The 19,333-nt window shown below is 42.5% G+C and overlaps 1 protein-coding gene across 1 annotated transcript in view; it reads right to left on the reverse strand.

Annotated features, from left to right (window-relative positions):
- ABL2 (ABL proto-oncogene 2, non-receptor tyrosine kinase) overlaps positions 1-16,485 on the reverse strand; it is a 74,393-nt gene extending 57,908 nt beyond the window's left edge. Inside the window, exon 1 of the mRNA XM_073356516.2 lies at positions 16,115-16,485. Coding sequence (XP_073212617.1) covers positions 16,115-16,289 — 175 coding nt within the window. The 5' untranslated portion in view covers positions 16,290-16,485. The remainder of the gene's footprint in view (positions 1-16,114) is intronic.
- Between the last annotated feature and the right edge of the window lie 2,848 nt (positions 16,486-19,333).

Below are 19,333 nucleotides of genomic sequence, written 5' to 3' on the forward strand. Positions count from 1 at the left end.
CAGATCAGTTCCTTTGTTTGTATTTGATTTTTAGGACAGGAGAACAACAAGTTAAGCAAACACATTCAAATTAGCATTCCTATGAAATAATAGTATTGATAACATAGAAGCTGTTTGATTTGGTTCGTGGATAAATTAGGTCAGAGGATGGATTTCACATTCACAAGAACTACTAAATAGTAGTCCTTTACTCAGCCACAGACCTTACTATTACCTCTGCCTTGAGAAAATTCTAAACACCCCCACATGTTCATCATCCTAGTTAGGAATGATTAAAAGAACTTTGTAGTCAGCAGAGCAACCTTTCATGATTCGATGATTAAATGTTTCACATCATAATGTTCACCATGTCATACCTTAAAGGAAAAGGTGTCTTCCATGTCTCAAGTGATCAAATACTGCCACAAAGCTACTGGACAAGTCACAAAAAAAAAAAAAAAAAAACCTATTCCCTGCCTATGCTGCTGTTCATAGTTTTCCCAAGGAGCACCATGAAATTGAAATTCTTGTCAGTTTCAGGACTCCCCACAGGCTTCCCAATAGAAGCAGTGAAATTGAACAGTCTTGTTAATTTAGTTGCTAGTAGCAACAAAGGCTCTGGAGCAAGCCTAGGAAGATGTCACAGCATTGATTTATACTCTGTTCAAGTTCGAAAGGTTATCACAATTTAAGGGCTAGGAACTTAGAGTGGTGTGTGTTTGGGTTTTATTTTTTTAAAGAAAATTTTGCAGAAGTCAGTGCTGCTGGTACCCTTGCTCACCAGTGAATTTCTTACTGATTTGTTCAAACAGCTTTTACAATTATCCTGAAATTTGAAGAGACCAAAGCTTGAAAAAAATTAACAGTTTTAGCCAAGTGAAAGTTACAATGAACTGACAACTCTCGGATTATAGGAAACAATGCTTTCCTAAAAAGAAAAGGAGTACTTGTGGCACCTTAGAGACTAACCAACGTATTTGAGCATAAGCTTTTGTGAGCTACAGCTCACTTCATCAGTATGCATCCAATGAAGTGAGCTGTAGCTCACGAAAGCTTATGCTCAAATACGTTGGTTAGTCTCTAAGGTGCCACAAGTACCCCTTTTCTTTTTGCGAATACAGACTAACCCGGCTGTTACTCTGAAATCTGTCACAATGCTTTCCTAAATGCATAAAACATTGTGGTGTGGACCTGCTCCTAATGTGGCATGCTGACCTTGTTGAGATGTGTACTGTATGAATATATTGGTCCAGTTTAATAGCATGAACACTTAAGGGTTGTTAAGAGACAACACTGGACAGGAAAAGACTTAGGAATACAAGGTCAAAAGGACTATAGCAGTTTAAAAAAGAACTCCTTTCAAGAGAGAGACTGGCAGTTGTTGGGGAAGCAATTTCAGAAAACCACTGACACAGGCACCCACGGAAGTACCTGAAGAAGCTAGACCTGCCCAGGTTATCATGGAAGGCCCTTAGGTAAGACAAATATTTACACAGACTGTTTTAAAATCATCTTCTCTGATATGCTTTCTTTGTACTATTTGGCTGTCTGGTCAAGACTCCTGAAAGGAAAATAAGTAGGGTGGATAAAAGGGGTATTGTAGCCAGAAGATGTAAAGGCATGAGCCCTGTGACCTGAAGGAGTGCACTGAGGTCTTGTCTACACTAAAGGGAAAAGTCTATCTAAGCTACAGAACTTGAGTTACACTCAAATTGACATAGCTTAGATCTACTTACCGCAGGGTCCACACTACACTCTCCCGTCAACTCCGCTTACTCTTCTCAATCAGGTGGAGTACAGGAGTTGAGGGGAGAGCGATCAGCAGTCGATTTAGTGGATCTTCACTAGACCCACTAAATTGACAGCCAGTTTTTACTTATTAAGTGGGTTCACTGCCATAGGCGTTCCCGACACCGCCGCAGCACTGAACCTCCGGTAAGTGTAGACAAGCCCTTAGAGCAGAAAAGGGACAGAGGTGCATCTAGTCCTGTAACTACAGAAAAGCATAACTTCCTGTGTTAATATTTCCAAGCAAAGATTCTATTATTGTTTTAACCAGACAGTAAGACTGCCAGTAATAAAGCCTGACATTGACTTTACCAGCACTTGAAGATCATAAGAACAAGTGAGAGATTGCCAGACTAGCCTGGCAGGAGCTGCGCCCATGCAATGGGGAGAAACTGCTCAGTGTACCATGTGGGTGTAGTCTCGGTAAAGGGCAGAGCTGAACTTGTAGTGGCGGAGAATAAGGGCAGGCATAGGGTTGAGGCTAACTTAATGGGGGATAGTAGGGGCACTATGGGGGCAGGCTGTGCTAAACTACAGGCCTTGGGACAGGTATGGGTTTGAGGTAATTATGGGATAAGCTATGCCAGACTTGAGGGCAGTCATGAGATGGAGCAGAACTGAGGTCATAAGGCTAGCAGGGAGCCATGGAGCAAACAGTGCTAGACTGGACATAGCTATGGGAAGTAGGCAAAGCCAAGTTGGAAGATAGTCTTGGGGAAGTAGCTGAGCAGGCTCTGGGAGTTATAGTGGATTACAAATAGAATGAATCAACAATATGATGCATGTGCAAAAAAGGCTAATATTCTGGGATGTATTAACAGAAGCGTTGTTACGTAAGATATGGAAGATAATTGTCCTGCTCTACTTAGCACTAGTGAGGCCTCAGATGGAGTACTGTGTCCAACTCTGGGTTCCACACTTTGCATGTACATAAACTGGAGGGAGTCCAGAGGATATCAACAAAAATGATAAAAGGTTTAGAAAACCTGACCTATGAGAGAAGTTTAAAAAAAACTGAGTATGATTAGTCTTGAGAAAAGACGACTGAGTGGGAACCTGGTAAGTCTTCAAATATGTTAAGGGCTATTACTAAAAAGGACTGTGCTCCATTATTCTCCACATTCACTGAAAGTAAGACAAGTAATGGACTTAATCTGCAACAAGGAAGATCTAGGTTAGATATTAGGAAAATACTTAATTGTAAGGGTAGTTAAACTCTGAAATAGGCTTCTAAGGGAGGTTGTGGAATCCCCATCATTGGAGATTTTTAAGAACAAGTTGGACTAACACCTGTTAGGGATAGTACAGATGCATGGGTTTTTTTTATTATTTTGTTCTGCCTCAGTGCAGAGGGCTGGATTTCATGACCTCTCAAGGTCCCTTCCAGCCCTACATTTCTATGATCTTTTTTCCTCACTAACACTCATGTGGGGTGGTGCATAATTAAAATATTTCTCACTACATTTTCTCAAATTAGCAAATATGGAAAGGATTTTAAACAGGAGTTAAGTAGGAAAGGACTGGAAGTTTTCTCCTTTGCCATATCAAAATTTTGATTTTGTTCCCTTCCCTCTACCCCACAGCTCCTCTCCCTTCCAAGTCTTATGTTTGTTCTCTGCCTTGTTAGAGACCTCAACACCAAACTCCTGCAATTTCAAATTATCTTCCAAGTGTTTGGAGAGCCACAAGCGTCTCCAAAATGCAAAGTCTGCTCTCTCCAGTCAGCTTCTCCACACCTGCCACAGCCACAAAGGGAACAGAGACTGATCAGAACTGCAAGTGCTGCGCAAGGTACTAACATAAGAAGGTGGTGAGACAAGCAGCTGAATAGTTGCCCACCCCACAATTCTGATCGGTTTCACTCTGATGGTGCTAGTGGGTGTTCTTTTCATGTGCTGTTCCCAACTCTGCACAGATATTTTGTTGAGCAAAGCTTTATAGTACTACCCAGTGTGGTTAAGTGCTGGAGGTGGGAATGTTGTTGCCCTGGTAGCACTGTTTAGGCTGCTCAGTGCTTCTGTCCTTGGAGTTTCAATGCTGTGAGTAGATAGTGCAGCGTGTTAGTTTAGCAGACTCGATGTTATTCATAAAGATGTTATTCATACGACCACAGGCACAGTCTGGTGGTGAAGGCTCTCAGCCAGGTTTATTGTCAACGAAGCAAAGTACTAGCTCTCTGGATCAATGTCTACCGTTACACTAACACGTATGCTTGTTGCAATGGACTCAGCTCAGTCAGCGGTGGGACTTTCTGCTGGCCCCTAGGCTGGACAAAGGGTTATGGTGAAGTACCCAACATTTATAGGCTAATGCAAACAACTGGAATACACAACTTACATACCACCTTATGTATTTCATTACATTTGTTTTTTTACCTCCCCTTGTTCTTGATATTTTGAACAAAACATCCCTGTTTGTTATATCGTCAAACCATCTTATTTTGTACTAGACTGAAATGTATCTATACTAACTGGAATATATTTATGTAAATATCTAGCACCTAGTACACTATCAACAACTTTGCCACATTCATTTACTGGACAATGAACTTGCAAGCATCTGCTTTAACACATGGTGTGACTTTGGTTCAGGCCTCAAATCTTGCACCAGGTCTAGTGGTCCAGGCTCTCTCGCTCTATCTACTACAGTGGGGATGCACTATGTGGAGCGGAAGACATACAAGCTCAATATTTTCTCGGTGGGAACACATTTGTATACACCACCCCCACACACTCAAGAGAGAATGTAGCAATGTTCTAATTTCTTCCCCCAGTTCCTCTGTAGAATGCCCCAACATCAGCAGAGAATAGTGTCACTGCCTCTCTTCATAGTACATATCCAGCAGCATGAAACTGAATGGTTTGCTTTAGCATCACTCTGTTCTGCTGGAAAGCATCACATGCACCAACAGCAATTACTAAGGAAAAGGGGGTAAATATCTTCACATGCAGAATTGTCCAACCGGAGAGTATCTGAAGTATGTGAGCAATGAGAGCACAATTCCAGGGAGAATTTAACTCCTTGTGCATTTCTGAATACAATAGCTCTACCTCCAATTATTGCATTCCCCAATATCTGATTGTTTTATAAAGTACTTTGAGATAAGTACAAAAGGTATTTTATAGAAAATTAAACTAAACTTCAGTATATACAATTGTTCTAGAAATGTCTTTACAAGACTAAAATAGTTCTAAAAAAGCTATAAAGTCTCTGGATAAAATAGTCACCAACCTTTAAGGAAAGTAATTTCGTAAGAGTCCTGAGGACTTTAACCTTCTCTCTTTAATGGTACGTCAAAACAAGAAAAAATTAAGATAAAACTGGCTATCTATCCTTAATGAGAGTTGTAGCTTCCACCTCCCCATTCGCTCAACAGCACAAAAATAAAGGAATTTCAAAAGCCATTCTGTAATTAACTTGGGATGGTTTAGCTGATACAGGAAGCTATCATTACCGTTAAGGGTATCTAATTATTTTTCAGATGTAGTTGCAGGTACCTATCTCCAACACAATTACTCATGTCTACTCATAAAGCCACAATGTTCATATGAGGTTTCCAAAGCAGACACTCATAATACAACCAAACTTTGCTATTGTGGTTTACAGTGCCACCAACAGGAAGCCTCAATGGCTTTACAGGTTTCAGAGTAACAGCCGTGTTAGTCTGTATTCGCAAAAAGAAAAGGAGTACTTGTGGCACCTTAGAGACTAACCAATTTATTTGAGCATGAGCTTTCGTGAGCTACAGCTCACTTCATCGGATGCATACCGTGGAAACTGCAGCAGACTTTATATACACACAGAGAATATGAAACAATACCTCCTCCCACCCCACTGTCCTGCTGGTAATAGCTTATCTAAAGTGATCATCAGGTTGGGCCATTTCCAGCACAAATCCAGGTTTTCTCACCCTCCACCCCCCCCTCCCCCCACAAATTAACTCTCCTGCTGATGATAGCCCATCCAAAGTGACAACTCTTTACACAATGTGCATGATAATCAAGTTGGGCCATTTCCTGCACAAATCCAGGTTCTCTCACCCCCTCACCCCCCTCCCAAAAAATGGCTTTACAGTTGCCTATATATTCTACAGAGAATAGCCTGCATAGATCATCACAAGATTAGCCTCCAAAACGGAAGCCTGCATTTTACAACCATGACCACAAAGCCAGACACAGACTAGAGTACAGCATAGCTAACTATATGGGTTTGAGTTAACACTTGTTTCAGATGTTGCTCACACCTGTACTGTCACAGCAACAAACAAAATTTACTTTGTTCTCTGAATTCTGTTCAAGGACCTCAAACGTCTTCTATCCACGACTTACTTTATTTTTTCTAAATTCCTATGAAAAAGTACTCCCCTCACCTTCTCCACTAGCAAACTTTTTCTGAACACAGTGATAGATGGAACAGGTTTTTCTCCTTCCACAACCTTGCTTGCACATCTTTAAGGTGCCATCTACACTAGGACCAAGCCATGTTACACATGTAAATACCAAATTACGTAATAAAATTGTTGGCATGCAGCTAAGTAGTAGCTGGGAGCACTAACAGCAGCATAGATACTGTTGTATGTCGTAGAACAGATTAGGTCAGCAATCCTCAGCTCTTTGAAAGACATGGAAACTGAATGAATTTGATAGGCAAGTCACTGGAAGGGAGATACAGTTAGGTTCTTTTGTATAATTAACTTTTCTGACACTTGCTTTTAACAATAGCAAATGCTCAAGAAACAGTGCATCTTACCTGCTTCATGTAATTTGTTGTTTGACATTGAGTTCAGACCTAAATAAGCTAATTAGCTGTCCACAGTGTTGCAAATCTATTAATCTTAAGACCAACAGCAAATTAAGCGAACCCTGGAGATAGGCCACAGAACTTGACATTGTGTTGACAGGTCAGCCTCGATAATCATGATTCCTCCTAGCCTTAGTCTATGAATTGGTATAGTCTGACAGTATGATTTAACTGCAGCAAACATTAGTTCTCATACAGCTCTCTAAAGAAAGGCTATTTGACAGTTGCCAAGGTAGGTAGCTTTCAGAACAGGCTACTAAGTTGTCACTGATCAAAACATGATCCTAAAATTATCCATATAGTTATCTACAGTCTGTAAACTGGCAATCAAGGTTAGCAATACAGCCTCCCTCGAGCTCAAAACAACAATCCTGTCACAGCTTCTCTAGGAGATGGAAACCAACTCTGCAAATTGCCAGTCCAGCTAGGCAAAAAGCTATGATGAAAATAACTGGTGACAGTCTCCTTTCTCTGTACCACATGCTTGATCAAAATTGTGTCCTGCCAATTTATTCACTTGGCCATGTCCCTGCTGTCAAAAAACCTGTTTAGGAAAAATTTTACAAACTACTATACTTGCAAGCAGTAGCAACCCTCAAAATATTGCCAGCACAATTTGTAACATGCCATCTGTTCCATCTGGAGAACACAGGAATTGGAGGCATGGGGGGGGCTGGGGGTTAAATTCAGTTTTAAGAAGGTCAGTCCATAAAGTTCTGGCTAAAATGTTCTGAAGTAATTTGCTTATTGCTTTCAATGCTTAGCTTCTTCAGGTACAGTTTCTTTGCATACAAGAAGATTGTATAGGAAGTATTAATATGCCAGAAATACTACATAAAATGCAGGATATATTCTTTGTATGTTTCCTCCCAAGCAGTTTTATAAGCCATTGAAATTAGAATCATTTCCCTCACTTTTGGAGTGTAATACAGTAGCTCTTTAATAGTGCAATGTTGCCGTGCACCACAATTTAGGACACGATGTGAACACTAATACTGAATCCAATTGAAATTGCAGAAATAATTTAGATAGGGCAATTGGGGCATTAGAGAGAACATGCCTATGATTTCAAGTCCTATTGAGGCATTCCTTTAGACACTTAACTGATCCATCCTCCTTCATTGTTTGGGTAATTAGTTGTTAGACAGGTATTTATATGTTATGGTCCCACAAGATTTCTCAATACAATGCACAGGCAGTCACCCAGAGTCCAGTCACTATATTACGTCAGCACAGAGCATTTTGCAACAGGAAAAACTGGGCAATCAGTTCTGTCCCAAACTCTATATTTCATTAGCATGAATGAAAATTATAGGATTTTTAAAAGGAATGTGTGTGAGCTATATCACACATCCACATATATTAAGTTGACCCCCTATTCTTTCCCTCCGCCTCTTTCTTCTGTATCCAGCCCCCTCAGGCTGTTTGAATTTAAAAAAGCCATTTTATGCTCCCCCCCTCCCCCCCCATGATAGAATGTTTTTATCATGTTGCACAGCACTCCAACTGCCTTAGGGGAGCTTTAATGATGATTTTATTTTTAAAAGTACAGGCTTATCTTGCTTGACCTTGCTGCACAAAATAAAAGGTTACTAAACTCCTCCTCCCAGAGAACAAAACCTGGAACAGAAATGACCCTTTGGATCAAAAGTCTAGAGTAGTAGAGTCCACAAACAAAGAAATCAGAACTAGGACAAACCCAGCACTATTACTAACAGGTACTGTAGGAGCAACCAGGTCAGAGAAACTGACCATTATTCCTTTCTTTTTTTTCCCTATAATAAAATTATTTTAATACTCTGTAAGTCACTTCGAAGATAGAAACCATTCCAACATCAATCTATACAATGTCCCAAGTAAGGTAATGTCCTTATTTTACAGATGAAGAAATGAAGGGCTTATCTACACTTACAGCGGTGCTGCTGTACCACTGAGCAAAGGCACTACCTCCACCGACAGGAGAGCTTCTCCCATCGATGCAAGTACTCCACCTTTCTGAGAGGAAGTAGCTATGTCGACTAGGAGAAGCCCTCCCGTCAACATAGCACTGTCTATACTGGGGTTAGGTTGATATAACTGTCACTCAGGTGTGGATTTTCCAAACACTTGAGCAACATATTTATATAGACATAAGTTGGTAGTGTAGACCAACTAGAGAATAAGCAATTGTCAAAGGTCACATAAGGAGTCAGTGTTTGAGTCAATAATATAATGTTCAAGTCTCTGGCTCTTAGTTCCATGCTCAAATTACTAGACTAAAGTTTATTTTTCAGTAAATTATTGTACTGTATTTACAAAACTTCAATTTAAACTTGACTTTACAATACACTACTAGCAACTAACAATCCTGATCCATTTCTTGCATTTACAGCCACAATTACATGCTTGTAGTAAGGCAACTTGCAGGGCCAGTTCAGATAAGGCTGCCAAATCTGCGGAAGTGTCTAGGTCTTTGGGCTTCACTCCACCAGAGACAGGCTGATATGCTAGTGTGGTGCCTTTGTTTTTAACTGCTCACACTCCACTGCTGTGCTCAGAGCACTCAGTGGGTGATAACTTGAGACCCCTGGGGAAATCAGGGTGTCTCTTAAATGGCCGCCTGGTGCACAACACTGAAGGTTCCCTCCCCTTCCTTCTATGTAACAAAACATATCTACCAGTCCTTGAACTGCCTCCAGAAACACTGACACAGATCCAGACTAGTGCTCCCTCACTAGACTGCTGTGAAAAGATCCAGCCAGTAAAACCTTGGGTGTTCTAAGCCTCCAGAGTCCAGTCACCGTCCCTGGCACGGGATCCCCAGGCACGCCCTACTGAGAGTTTGGACTATGTGGCCCAGTCCCTGGGGCTAGTACTGGCTTCTCAATTTCCCCCTGTAGCTTTAGCACACCCTCTTCCAGAACTCTTCTTGAAGAGGTAAAGTATAAGGCTTCAAGGGGGCAGGTGATAAGATATAGCACATGACACAGACTTTGCTCTTTAATACTATGAGACATGCAGATCTAGTCAAAAACAAACTCTATATGCATTTCTCTGCCTCAGTTTCCTTACCATTCCAGAGCATTCTCTGTGCTGAGGTCAGAGTCTTTTGGAGCCATCCAGCATCCTCCTGTTGCAGTGCATAGCTTGGGTTCTGAAACATGTAGCCTTCTCCCCAATCTACCTCCTCTGGCCATCGTCAGTCCATTCCCTTCTTCTCTCCTGCCAAACCTCATGTGTTTGTCCTGAGCCTTTCCCTTGTGAGTCCTTTTATAAACTTCTAGTCTCTTGATCAGGTGACTTCCGAATCAGCCTCAACTGGTGATCGGTGCTCTACCAAATGACTGTTATCTAGGATTCTCTCCCCAGATAAACCAGTTCTTCTGGTTGGGAGCCAGTCTGTATAGGACAGGGGTAGGCAACCTATGGCACACGTGCCAAAGGCAGCACTCACACTGCCTGGGTCCTGGCCACCGGTCCCGGGGGCTCCGCTGCTGGCCTGGGGTTCTAGCCGCTGGTCCCCTGCTGCCTAGGGTTCCGGCTGCCAGCCCCGCTCAGCCCACTGCTGGCTCCGGGTCCCGGCCACCAGTCCTGGGGGCTCCACTGCTGGCCACCAGCCCCCTGCCAGTCGGGGTTCCATCCACCAGCCCCGCTCAGCCCACTGCCAGCCCTGGGTCCCAGTCACTGGTCCGTGGGGGGTTTCTGCCAGCCTGGGGCTCTGGCCACCGGCCTGGGGCTCTGCAACTGGCCCCAGTCTGGGGCAGTAAGGGGTGCAGACAGGGGCAAGGGGGTCACAGCTCAGCATCCCCACCTTAAAAATTGTTCCAGTGCCACTGTACTGAGATATTTTTAAGGCCTGATTTGCTGCTTACATCATTATCACACCACGTGGAACAGCGCACTGCATTTGACATTGAGATTAGAATGTACATTCAAGAACTGGAATCAGAATTTTCTGACAGATTTCAAGATTTCCAGCAATTTGGCCCAATGCTTTCTTTTCTAATTAAACCTGAAAAGTTCAATGAAAGTGACTTGGATTTGTCTGTATTTCAGTGGGTGGCTGTTGAAGATTTCGAAATGCAGCTCATTCAGTTAAAAAGCTCAGAATTGTGGGCATCAAAGTTTGGAGATCTGCAGAGTGCTCTTGAAGCTACCGAGACAGATCATGGGGCCTCTATTCTGACCTGCTGGACGTCCCTGCCAGCGAAATTTAACTGTTTGAAGAAAAGTGAGTTTGCAATGCTTTCAGCATTTGGAGCCACATACCTGTGTGAACAGGTATTTTCACACATGAAATCTGTCCTCTGTCCCTCTTGGAGCCAGTTAACAACTAATCACTCAGAAGCCTGTGTGCAGCTTAAAGTATCCAAATACGTGCCAGACATTGGAAAACTCAGCAAGGAAAAGCAAGGGCAAGGATCACCCTAAACTGATAAGATCTGCATTTTAATTTAATTTTAAATGAAGCTTCTTAAACATTTTAAAAACCTTATTTACTTTACATACAATAATAGTTTAGTTATATATTATAGACTTTTAGAAAGATACCTTCTAAAAACATTAAAATGTATTACTGGCACGCGAAACCTTAAATTAGAGTGAATAAATGAAGACTCAGCACACCACTTCTGAAAGGTTGCCGACCCTGGTCTAGGATGTTTGTATTAAAATTGAGGACCATTCCAAGTTTAAAAACCCTCTATTGTCAGCTCTGTACCACAACACACTCAAAATGTAATTTGCAGCTTGATAAAGATATAATCAGAGTTCATAATCACACACACAATTTGTTAATTGTACAGATTCCCAAACTATCTCACACCCATACTAGTTCTGGATACATCTGCTCTCCTTCCCTCCCATGGGACTGAACCTCTATAACTAGAATGAGAGAGCAGATGGGGGCATAGGGGGGCAAAGCAGACCTAGTGATGTGTAAGGACAATCTGAATTTCAAAGTATCTTATGTAATAAGAAAACAGAGTTCCCCCATTTTTCATAGCCCAAGATGAATAAAAAAAATCACAGATTCCAGGGCTAGAAGGGACCACTGTGATTATCTAGTCTGACCTCTTATATAACACAGGCCATAAAACTTCCCCAAAATAATTCCTAGCGCATGTAGTTTAGACAAACATCCAGTCTTGATTTAAAAATGGTCAACAATGGAGACTCCACCATGACTTAGTAAGTTGTTGCAATGCTCATTACACGCTGTTAAAAACTTATGACTTTCTTCCAGTCTGAATTTGATTAACTTTAACTTCCAGCCATCGGATCATGTTATACCTTTATCAGCTAGACTGAAGAGCCCATTATTAAATATTTGTTCCCCACATAGATACTTAGACTCACCCCTTAACCTTCTCTTTGTTAAGCTAAACTGATTGAGTTCTTTGAGTCTTACTACGAGGCATGTTTTCCAATCCTTTAATCATTCTTGTGGCTCTTCTCTAAGCCCTCTTCAATTTATCAACATCCTTCTTGAATTGTAGGTACCAAAACTGGACACAGTATTCCAGCAGTGGTCACACCAGTGCCAAATTTAGAAGTAAAATAACTTCTCGACTCTTACTCAAGATTCCCCAGTTTATGCATCCCAGGATTTCAATAGCTCTCTTGACCATAGCTCCTGTTCATCTGATTATCCATTAGACTCCCAAGATATTTTCAGAGTCATTGCTTCCCAGGAAAGATTCCCCCCATTCTGTAAGTGTGGCCTACATTCTCTGTTCCTAGATGTGTAGATTTAGCTGTATAAAAATGCTTATGGTTTCCTTGTGCCCCATTTATTAAGCAATCCAGATCACTCTGAATCAGTGACCTGTCCTCCTCCTTAGCTACCAGACCCCCAATTTTTGTGTTGTCTGCAAACTTTTTATCAGTTTATATTAAGACCGTTTTTTACATTCCTTCCTCTGCTGATCAGATCCCACTTGTACTTAAAAATCTTGATTAGTGAGTCTACTCTGAGTTTGGAAAGAAATATTGTTCTTCTGTATGTTTCCTTATCAAGGACTTAAAATGCCAGTGACACCCCAAACTGCACTTGGCAAGAGTACACACAGATTTAGCAAGGTGCACTCTGCTGGTAGTACAGCATAGGATGCAACTTACTGAGCAGAGCTTGAGGAGGAATTTGGAAAAGCCAGGGATTGGACTGGCCAATCATCTATATCTCCTCACATTTGCTGGTGTTTCAAGAAAAATGGAGGCAGGTGGAGGGTTTTCATTTTCAGCCTCTGACTGGCTGTGCTGGTCAATCACTATAATTGGGCACATAGAAGGGATAAGAACATTGATCTATCATTCATACAGTGAACACTGCTACAAGCACTGCCCTGCTCACCAGAGAAAGGATGGAATCCTGCGATCAGTAGGCTCCCTGGCAGTTGGCGAGAGAAGGAAGGAGTCTAAGTGCAATACCAACAGAAAAAGCCTTGGGAGGGTGGAGATCTGGCAAACTGGGTCCAGGTAGTGACGGAAATTAATGGAAAGCTAGGTCAAGTCAGCAAGCAGAACGGTGTCAGGGAGGCAAGAGTGAAGGGAATAAAGAAGAAGGGGGGGGGAGCAAGAGAAACCAATGGATCCAAGGGGAAATAAGAGCAGATTGAGGAACCTCCTTGGAAAAGGGAAGTGAGCTCCTGCTTCTCTAACTGCACCAAGGTTGCAGAGGGCTTTGGCTGCTGACTGAGGTGACTGTTTAAAGATAAGAATTTAGCCTTGACTATAATATAGTATAGACTTCACTATAATAACTTCTCCCCATTGAGTGAGTTCTTGTCTCTAAGGGACTAATCAGTTCTAGTGAAGTGTTAACGGACTTGAGGACAATTCTAACAGGACTGAAGCATTTATTGTGGCAACATGGGGATTCAGAGGTGAGAGCTGTAACTTGCATAAATTTAGATTTTTTGCACGGGGGGAATCCAGGCTTCTTAAAAAAAAAAAATCTTTAAAAAGTCAGATTTCTATTTGTCTCACATCCTATGAAAACACCTCCTGAACTGCTTGGAACGAAACTATTTCAAATACTAAGAGCATGACAGTGAAAATATCTTGACTAGTTTTCATTGTTCAAGCTGAGAGTTAAAAGCAAGCAGTATAAATAGTGAAAAACTGAGCTGCTGTAATTTTGTCTTAATAATCTAAGTTACTACTAGCACAGAGAAATGCTCTTTCTAAATGGCCAATCTATAGCTCTTCTGCTATGAGGCTGGCTTCCTTTCATGCTCCCTCTCTCCTTAGTTCTATGAGACATCAGCCTGCGGGTCTGGGAGAGCAGGAGCTTGTGCTGGGCAGAGGAATTGCAGGGGACAATCAGCTCAGCAACAGCAGAAGGATCTCTATGTGCCTTCGTTCCCCAAAATGTGAATAAAACCTTTCCTTTCTCCCAGCTTTGGCAGTTCAGACAAGCTTTCTGGGGCACAGACTCTCTTATTCCATTGTATGTTCTGTACCTAGCACAACAGGACCTCAGACTTGGTTAGGACCTCTAGGTACTACTGCAATATACGAAAGAGCATTTACAGTAAGTTGGAGTAAAGAGAATGTGAATTAACCTTAATTGTATTACACTTAAACAACCAAAAATGGTTCCATCTACTATATTGTACTTCCTGTGAAAATAATTTCTCTTCCCAGCACTGCCTCAGTCCAGAAACAGTTATCGCTATCCTTCTTTGCTACCAAAACACCAAGGAGAGCCACTTGGTCATTACAGGGATAGTTTAGACTGTTTGATCAGGCTTTCATAGCAGCTCTGTTGTGGAGATAAAGATTTATGATTTCAACATTAAACTGAAGAGTTAGAAAGTACTTTCACCTATACCTGCCCCTGAGCCCCTCAGCCATTTTGGGGGATTTACAGTAATTTTCCTACTTTTAATAATTTTTCTCTCCTATGATGCTCTGTGAAAGACCCACACAAGGAAAACTAATTGACTGTACAGAGGAAATAGTGAAACTGACTATACAAGGTCCTATTGAATTTTTTCCTCTCTAATCTTTCTATTATAGCAACTTTGGATTCAACCTGCAACACAAGTAGCACACAAGACATTTGGACAGAAGTAACTTTTTTCTTCTTTTTTTTAAGTTGACAATGCCCTAAAGTCCATGGGCTGTTTAGTATAAAGGATGTTTAGAATCTCATCAACACAGGGTGTATATTTAGAAAGTGAATTTTCACTGAAGGTTACACTCTGCCTATGTCAGGTGGTAGATGTCCACAAGCCTGTATCATTGATTTACTAATGCTGTGCATGTCAGCTGCCATAGTGGATGAGTTTACATTAAAAAACCTGTAACCAGCAGTCAAGGATCTTAATGCATATACTTGTTCCATTGGGCACAGAAAGAGCTAAGCTGTCAGAAGCAGTTTTGCCACATGAACACTGGAGCATGACTGCCATAGCTGAAATAAAATCGATAAAGCTCTCAGTAGCAGATTCAGGTCCTCAAGATTAAAAAAACGAAATAATCAAAAGGCACCAACATTAGACTTCAGCTCCTCATGCTCTTTGCTAAGGTGTACAGCTTTGATTATCATACTTCTCAACCTTCCTTGACCTATGTATTACAGGATGAAGTACCCCCACTAATGGGCCAAAAAAGGCACAGGAAAATTACAAAGATACAGTATTTTAAATTGTTGGCTTTTTGAAGAGGACCTTTTCCTGTAACCTCACTTTCATATTCAGTATTCTATTTCTGTAGAGTGAAAAAATATGACAAATTTGGACTTCACCTAAGTCAGCTGACAGATATACTGACTATTAAAGCTAGGCCAAGAACAAAAACATCCTGTTCCATAGATTTTTAGTAATGAGAAAGCTATGTCAGCAATTGAAATGAAGTTAAATAGTAAGAATAGCTCAGAAATATGTTCAGTACTTACCCCCTCAAACAGACAAGGGTCTGACAAGGTAAGACCCATCCCAATGATGTTCACAGACATTTTGCTAAGATAGAGGGCCTTTGTAGCTCTGTGTCAATTTTTCATTCATATTTGTCTACAAAAGACACATCCTTACCAATAAAGAGGCAGCAAAAATCGCTGCCCCCTTGCATAGCAGCTACTCAGCTAGATAGAAGTTTCCGTAGCAATAAGAGCCTCTATAGGCGTTGCACTTCAGGAGAGAAGCATCCTTTAATTGCTCCCCTTCCAGAGGCAGGAAATCTGGCTGTACAGCCACATAACATCACTCTCCCTGAGTGAGCACTTCACCCCGACCCTATGCTTGGGGCTGCCCACACCCCATCCGTGCCCTGGCAGAAATCATTCTGGGAGCAGCTCCAGCCCCCTCCCTCCACAGATCTCAAGAGAGGGACACGCCAGAGCAGACTACTGCAGGCAGCGATCGGGAAGGGGGTGCACGGGGCTGGTGCCCCCGCAGACAGCGATGGGGAGGGGGTGGGCGCGGCTGCCCCCAACGGTCCCTCCGCAGTCGCTGTTACTTCACCCCCGCTCCCCCTGCTCTTATTTCCCACTGCAGACCCTGCCCCACCGCCCCCCGGGGCGCCCCCTTCGCCAGTGATCGGCAGCTGCCTCCGCCCTCCTTACCGTGCTGGGTGAAGATATTGAAGCCGCTCTCTGCGGTGCGCCCAGCCGCCTCCCGCTTGCGGCCCGCGGGCCTGGCCGCGCTGCTCCCCCGCGCTCCCCTGGGCTGCTGAGGCGGCGGCGGCTGCTGCTGGAGCCCGGCTCCCGGCTCCCCGACGCGGCCCACCTGCTGGCCCATCCCCGCGCTGCCGTCCTGGGCCCCCGCCAGCCCTCACTCACATGCCGCCTCCGCTGCCCACCCGGCAGGCGGCCTCCTGCTCCCGCGGCCCGGCGGCTCCCCACAGGGCTGCCCCCAGCCCCGCCGCGCTCCGGCCTGGGACTCACGGACTCGCCCCCTCAGCCCCCGCCGCCATCTTAACCACAGAGCTGTGGGAGAGGGAACAGAGCGGCTCCCAGAGACCCACCTCCGGTCCTCCAAGGGTGTCCTGCCACCGCCAGCCCCCTGGCTCCACCCCCCACTCCCTCTCTGACATCACCCAGCAACCTCCCCCGCCCTCCCCTGACGCCACTGCCCCCCTGACGTCACCCAGCAACGCCCTGCTCACCCGCCCCGTCGCTGCCATCACACAGCAACCACTCCCTGCCACCCCCACCCCCTGAACACCCCATCTCTTCCCTGCCAACCTCCATCCCTCCTTTCCATCCTGCACTGTCCCCTTGAGGCCCCAGTAACAGACCTGCCCTTACCATCCTCCTCTCGATCCCCTGATAGCCCCTAGACCACACCTATTAATCTTCCCCACTTTTTCCATCCCCCCACTTCCTCATCACCCACCTACAGTATCATCCTGACTATTCCCCACTGTCCACTTGACCCCTTCCATGTTCTCCTCCACTATCTCCCTATATGGCTCCTACTATCTATCCCCGCTGCACTACCCTGTTATTCTTCTGTTCCAGAGTGCTCTTTCTGAACACAAGCTCTTCCCCGGTTCTGTAAAACTCTGCCTGGGACACTTGAAATACTGATCAGGGTGAGTGCCATAGGATCATTTCATAATATTAGGGCTGGGCTACACCTAAAGTGTAGGTCAAGCTAGCTATATCATTCAGGGCTGTGAAAAATTTCACACCCTGTGCGATGTAATTAGGTCAACCTAACCCCGACTATAGATGCAGCTAGGTCAACAGAAAAATTCTTCCGTCAACCTAGCTACCTCCTCTCGAGGAAGCGGATTTATTAGAAGTGATGGAAAAAACGCTTCCAGTCACTGTAGTAAGTGTCTACACTACAGTGGAATAGCTGCAGCTATGCTGTTGTAGCACTCGTAAATACACTTAGACTCTCAAAGGTGGTCCTCTTCTTCTGCTTTTTTATATCCTTCCAATATTTGGTCATTTTTAATGTAATTTTTTCCCATTTAAGGTATTGAGTAAAAAGAATAAACAGTGAAGGTGAGGAATATATCAAAAGATAGGTCAAATGCTTGTCCATTAATAGTCATGCAGAGAATGAACTATTATTATCTGATAATAATATATAATAACATATATAATAATAACATAATAATATATAATAATATAAAATAATATATATTATATAATAATATATTATAATAATTAATATATAATAATATATAATAATATATACCCTGATTATATGAGAAATGATATGTGATTTCCCCAAGACCACCTTAACTGAAATAATCACTTTAATAAAACAAAAACAGACATCTTAATGTTAACTACAGAATTATATGGAGGCATATAATGGACATTTTTTCAACTACAGTTGCTGTTACATACATATATCAAGTTTCAGAGAAGCAGCCGTGTTAGTCTGTATTCGCAAAAAGAAAAGGAGTACTTGTATTTGTTAGTCTCTAAGGTGCCACAAGTACTCCTTCTCTTTTTACATATATCAACTAATGTTCCAGCTACAAACTGTAAGCATTTGGAAGTATGGAAACTAATAAATATGGGAGGAGAGAGAAGGAGTGACTACTGCAAGACTCTGGGCCACTGGAAGAATTTGCTGTTTTTCAGTTTTGCTGCTCCCCCCTTAATTTTTTCATTTGGCCAAAGCTGGCAGGATGGGCAGCACATCACCAGGTTGTGCCTATGCCAATGTGTTCCCTAAGTACGGGTGATTAAACAAACTTGTCCTCTGCTCACTACAATGGTTTCCCATAAAATATTGAGTCAGATTCAAATCCATGTCTTCATGGTGCTCAGTGGCCTGGGCCCAGGATACCTAAAAATCACTTAAAACTCTGGGATGTAGACCATGGTTGACAACTGTTCCTCAAGCACAGTGGAGCTGTCCACCACAAGGGGAAAGCTCATTTATGTAGGAGAAAGTTCTTTTTTAGAGACTGGTTGAAGACTGTGGAATGAACTCCTGTAGGACCTAAGAATGACTTCAAACTTCAGCACTTTCCATTCCAAATGTAGGCACACTTCTTCAACTTTGCCTTCAGTAATAAAAACACATAGCAAAACAGAAATGAAAAACATTAAAAAAAAATAATTCTCACAATTTTCCTCCTGGGAAGCTGAGAAGGGAGGAAAAGTGACTTACATATCAGAGATGCTAGTTACATCACTTAATAAACTTCTGTAAGGTACCCAGATGCCATGTTGATAGGCACAATAGAAGAACCTGAGTAGAACTGAATAGAACTATCTACACTAAATTAGGACACAGTTAATTACTATTCACTTAATCTTATTGGTATACACAGAGGGAAAAAACATTCACAGTTTCTATGATTTATTTGGCAAACAAATTCAGAATGAAACTATATAACTTAAAAGTCTGGAACCTATTACATTGGAAAGATTTCAATATCTTTCAAATCACTTTAGCCCATCCCTATTTGGGAGTGAGGAATTTTGCAATGAAGATGCAAGACAGTTCATTTTATCTTTGCCTAAAATGTTATTGCAGTGCTTCTTCCTTCTTAAACATGGTTGTACTCCAAAAAGTGACTGTAAGCACTTTCTAACGACAGATCAGCCCTCTTTGTGTGTGTACTGGAGACAAATCTGCTGACTTTAGGGATAAATTACATATATATATATATATATATATATATATATATACTTGTATATATACAAGTATCAGGGGGTAGCTGTGTTAGTGTGTATCCACAAAAACGAGGAGTCTGGTGGCACCTTAAAGACTAAATGCACCTGAAGAAGTGGGGTTTTTACCCATGAAAGCTTATGTCCAAATAAATCTGTTAGTCTTTAAGGTGCCACCAGACTCCTTGTTGTTTA

The sequence above is a fragment of the Lepidochelys kempii genome, chromosome 8, assembly GCF_965140285.1.
Source record: "Lepidochelys kempii isolate rLepKem1 chromosome 8, rLepKem1.hap1, whole genome shotgun sequence".
Classification (NCBI taxonomy): Eukaryota; Metazoa; Chordata; order Testudines; family Cheloniidae; genus Lepidochelys; species Lepidochelys kempii.